Source organism: Propithecus coquereli, unplaced genomic scaffold (genome assembly GCF_000956105.1).
Source record: "Propithecus coquereli isolate 6110/MARCELLA unplaced genomic scaffold, Pcoq_1.0 Scaffold701, whole genome shotgun sequence".
Classification (NCBI taxonomy): Eukaryota; Metazoa; Chordata; class Mammalia; order Primates; family Indriidae; genus Propithecus; species Propithecus coquereli.
Window position 1 is genome coordinate 306,064 of NW_012153075.1, and position 4,235 is coordinate 310,298.

At 47.8% G+C, this 4,235-nt stretch overlaps 1 protein-coding gene across 1 annotated transcript in view; it reads right to left on the bottom strand.

Annotated features, from left to right (window-relative positions):
- Window positions 1-1,052: 1,052 nt before the first annotated feature.
- GINS2 (GINS complex subunit 2 (Psf2 homolog)) overlaps window positions 1,053-4,235 on the bottom strand; it is an 8,753-nt gene continuing 5,570 nt past the window's right edge. Inside the window, exons 4-5 of the mRNA XM_012661264.1 lie at window positions 1,446-1,572; window positions 1,053-1,204 (exon numbers count right to left, since the gene is read on the bottom strand). Coding sequence (XP_012516718.1) covers window positions 1,079-1,204; window positions 1,446-1,572 — 253 coding nt within the window. The 3' untranslated portion in view covers window positions 1,053-1,078. The remainder of the gene's footprint in view (window positions 1,205-1,445; window positions 1,573-4,235) is intronic.

Sequence of the window (4,235 nt, forward strand, 5' to 3'; positions counted from 1 at the left end):
GACAACCAAGCAACGTGGACGTTTGAGGGCAGGCACTGGGCTGATGGTGCACATGCATGCTCAGGGCTCCCCAGACGGCGCGCTACTGCCTTTGATCTACCGGGTACCACTATCAGAAACCAGCTGGTTACAGAACTTCGTATTCATGACACTGGACGGTCATTTCCCTCCATCAAGGTTGTATGTTTTCATAAGGGACCTAGCAACTCGAAAATGCCACACTTGAATAGTCATTTTCTCTTAGGAAAAAAATAATTTCCCCTGAGCCACTGCTACCTACAACAGAGTCCTTCCCCTAAACCCACCAAGAACAACATTAGGAAGAGTCAGACCGTTAGTGTTGCGTCTTAAGCTTCACTCACATGTTTAATACGCTGGATTAGTTTCTCCCTGACTTTCCTCTTGACAAGCAACCCATTAAGCCTTAGCCATAGTCGCCACAGAGCAGGACACAGTGCTCCTCTCTGCAGTTTCCAATTGGCTGCCACACACCTTGGTAATCAAATTATCTTAGCTGCAGGGCTCAGCCCTTTTACTTGGTAGTTATACAGGACAAAAACCCAACAAAGTCAGATTGGGCTTGTTCCATTTTTATTGTGGATTGGAGCTTAGAGGATAAGCACTGGTCAGCATCACTAGCTGCTCCATCTGCCATCCTCTGAGAAACCTCTGTAGGAGTCTAAATTTAGCCCAAGAAATCAGGATCAAGAAGGGGGAAAAAAGCTGTCGGTACATCACCGCTCTCACTGTATCTACACCTAACAGTCACTGAACACTCGCCCATGCGTGACAGTTCTGCAAGGGAGAATAACTTATTTGCCTACACCTTTTCTCTCTTCCACGAAAGAAAAGCTGGCTTCTAGAAATAGATGCGGAATTAAAGAATATTCTGGGAGCCGAGATGAGGACTAATCACAGACTTGTTTCACCAACACTGTTACCAGTGTATTCCCTGCACCATCACACATGTTTTTCATACGGTCAAAAGTGTTTCTTGAGCTCCAGAACCACGAGTACCTCTGTCCTGTCCCCCAGCAAGCCGCCGGCCGCCAGACCTGTACGAATCACAAGCTTCTCTCTAGAAGTCCTGAGACTGGGCACCCTCAGAAGGTTGCAGGTTTGTGCGGAGTTTGTACATGTGATTGAGCGCCCGTGTGAGAAAAGCCCCGCTGGTATTGATCTCCATCAAGGTCAAGTTATCCAGCTAAAACAAAAGAAAACAGACCAAGTTCACCAAGAAGTTTTTGATTTTGAGAAAAAGATAAACTCCGCTGAATAAAATTAAGAAACCGATGTTTTTTGTTTTTAAAGCACAGCTAGTAGTCCTTGCTTACAACAGCCTCAGCAGGCAGGATGCCACGTGAAATTCTTCCGCGGCATCCGAGCCCTGCCCGCTGGCACCCAGGCGAGGCGGATGCCAGAGGGAAGGCGAGATGTGCACCCACCTCGGCGTGCGCCTCCTGCTGTCTCACAAAGCTGTCAGCGGACACTCGCAGTTTGGCTATGCGAGTGTCCCACATGTCCTTGACCAGGGTCCGGATCTCATCTGCTTTCGGGATGTTGTCTGAAGCACTAAAGGAAGCAAGGGGTGAAATAAATCAGGAAGCAACACCGGACAGAGTGCTTTTTTCATGCAAAATACTTCAGCTATTCTAGACTCAGAAAACCTGTTTTGTTTTGTTTTCAATTTTAAGAGGTTGGGATTTGTAGCAGTTGAGCTTGGTGCCAAGGACATTGGGCAGTGATCCACACCGAGTTATTTTGCTCATGGTAACCATCCCACGGCAGGCTGTTACACAGGACTCTGTTTACCTAAGAAATTTAGGTACTAAAGAATCTGCTCTAAGTCCGACATCCTCTTCTCAGGGTAACAGTGCTCTGTGCTGCATAATCTCCATCTAGAACGAACTTGTTTCAAGGGCTGGCTCAGAGGTCCTGACTTACGTTGCTCCCTAGTTACAGGGTGTCGAGCAGGTCCCTATTGCCCACCAGTACCCCAGGGGCTCACGACCCACCAGGGAAGGCAAAGGCCCACTGTGTCAGGCGCTATGCTTAGCACTTATGCGGCATCTCATCCTCACAAAAGCCCTGAAGGGTAGGGATTATTTCACTCTTCAGATAAAAATAAGTTACAAAAATCACAGAACAAATTGCAAATTAGCAAAGTGAGCGCACCTATACATAGCAAAATTCTAGGTAAAAGTTCAAAGTCAGGATAGTAACAGCCTTCCTTTGTGAAATATATTTTAACTAACCTTTGAAGAAAAAGACAGATAAAAGCAGAAGTAAATATTGTTCATCACTAGGCATCCTCAGTTAAGCTAGAAAGTCTCTCTCCATATGCTACAATTAGCTCAGGATTAGTAGACGGCAGATCAGTGGTACAAAACTTACATGGCATACTTTACTTATGAACCCAAACATTTAGATCTTGTGCTCTGAACAGCAGGCTAAAGAACAAGGACCCCAAGTCCTTATCAACCAAACTACAGAACAAATGTGAAATTAGGTCCCTTAGCCAAATGATTCTAAAACCAAGTTTTTGGTAGAAACTGCATACATAATATATTGAACCTCGAAAACTAAAAACGAACAGGCCCCCTTCACCTGGCTAACACCAACTTCTTACCTAGTCTGTTTCCAGATCTTCCCCTTCCAAGCTACTGCCCCCCCCTCACAGCCACCTCAGTGGCTCTCAGATCCCTCTGATGACACGCCCCTCCCCCAGGGGCTCTCCATTGCCACAGAATCAACGTCTCCACTGCCTGCTCCCACACACGCCGTGGTACCTCTGCTTCCCCAACACACCAACACCTTCACACTCCGTGCCTGAGCACGACCAGCTCCTCCTGCCTCACTGCCCTCTTTCCTACAACTCACCTCGTGATTCCTCACAGCGAACCTCCTCCATGAGCCCATCTCTGGCACCAGCAGGCCTGTAGTCCACGGACTCCCAACAGCACTGGCCACACTGCAGTTTAACTGCTGGCCAACAGGTTCACATCTCCCCCCGACCAAACTAGGAACTCAGGCCTATGTGACTAATTCCACTAGCAGAACGCTCAGTGTGTTGCTGGGTCTAAGATTTTATTGAACAAATGGGTGAACTGCTGCCTCATATCCACCCAAGCACAAGTCCATGTGTGTACCCAAAGTTTTCCTTTAAATCTGGCAGTGCCATTCAGTGCTGCCCTACAGTAGGCAGCAGTACTAGTATCTCAATTCTTAGTTCTAGTCCTGCCCTGGAACCCATCCATTAAAAGATGCTCAGGGAGCTTCAAAAGCTTGACATTTTGCGAATTAAATTCTAAGTATCTCCCAGGCAAAGGTATCCACATTGGCCTTCTCCCTTTACTGGTTTCACTCATTCATTCAAGAAACACGAGCACCAGGCACCATGCTGGTGACACAACGCATACACGACACAGCCCCTGCCCTTTTAGAACTGGGGTGTGTGCGCACACGCGCATACAATGGCACAAAGGATTAGTAAATTATGAGCACGTCGAACACCACAGTGGCGTACAGAGCTGCCAAAAGAACATGTGCACCGAATCTGGGAGAAATACTTGTTATGCCAAACCACTGAGGTGAGCAGGGAAGGGTGGAGGGAACAGTATGTGCAAAGCCATGAGGACCCCAGTATGTCTGAAGAAATGACAGAGGCCAGTGTGAACCTGAGCCCTACAGAACCAGAGGGAAGAACTGTAGAGAAGTGTGAAAGAGGGAAGGAGGGGCACCCACCAGGCTGTGTGTGTACTGCCGGAACACCACCCTCAGGACTTAGACAATCCTGGAAAGGCTCCGAAGATTTCTAAGTAGGAGAGTCACATGGCGGCTTTGCCTTTAAAAGGCCCCTCTGGCAGCAACATGAAGAATGAATTAGAAGCCAATGTGGGGTGCTGTACGGCTGTAGGCAAACAAGTTAAGGAGTTGCCATAGCATGTTTTTGCCATGAGTGGGCTCTCCCTATAGTGCAGAGGCAAACGTGAGCCCTCTGGCCCTTCCTGTGAAGGACACACAAGAACTCAAATCCACATACGCCGAGGAGAAAAAGGAGTAAAGCTGTACTACATAAAACGTGTATATTATTAAGGCTGCTGCTGGCGGCTCAGACCTGACTAATGTCAAGTGATAGGAGGTAGAATGAGAAGAGCCAAGGGATTTACCAGGGGGTGGAAAAAAGGAAAAATGAGAGACAGAGGGGGCAGGGGAAGGAGAGACAGAGACGGGGG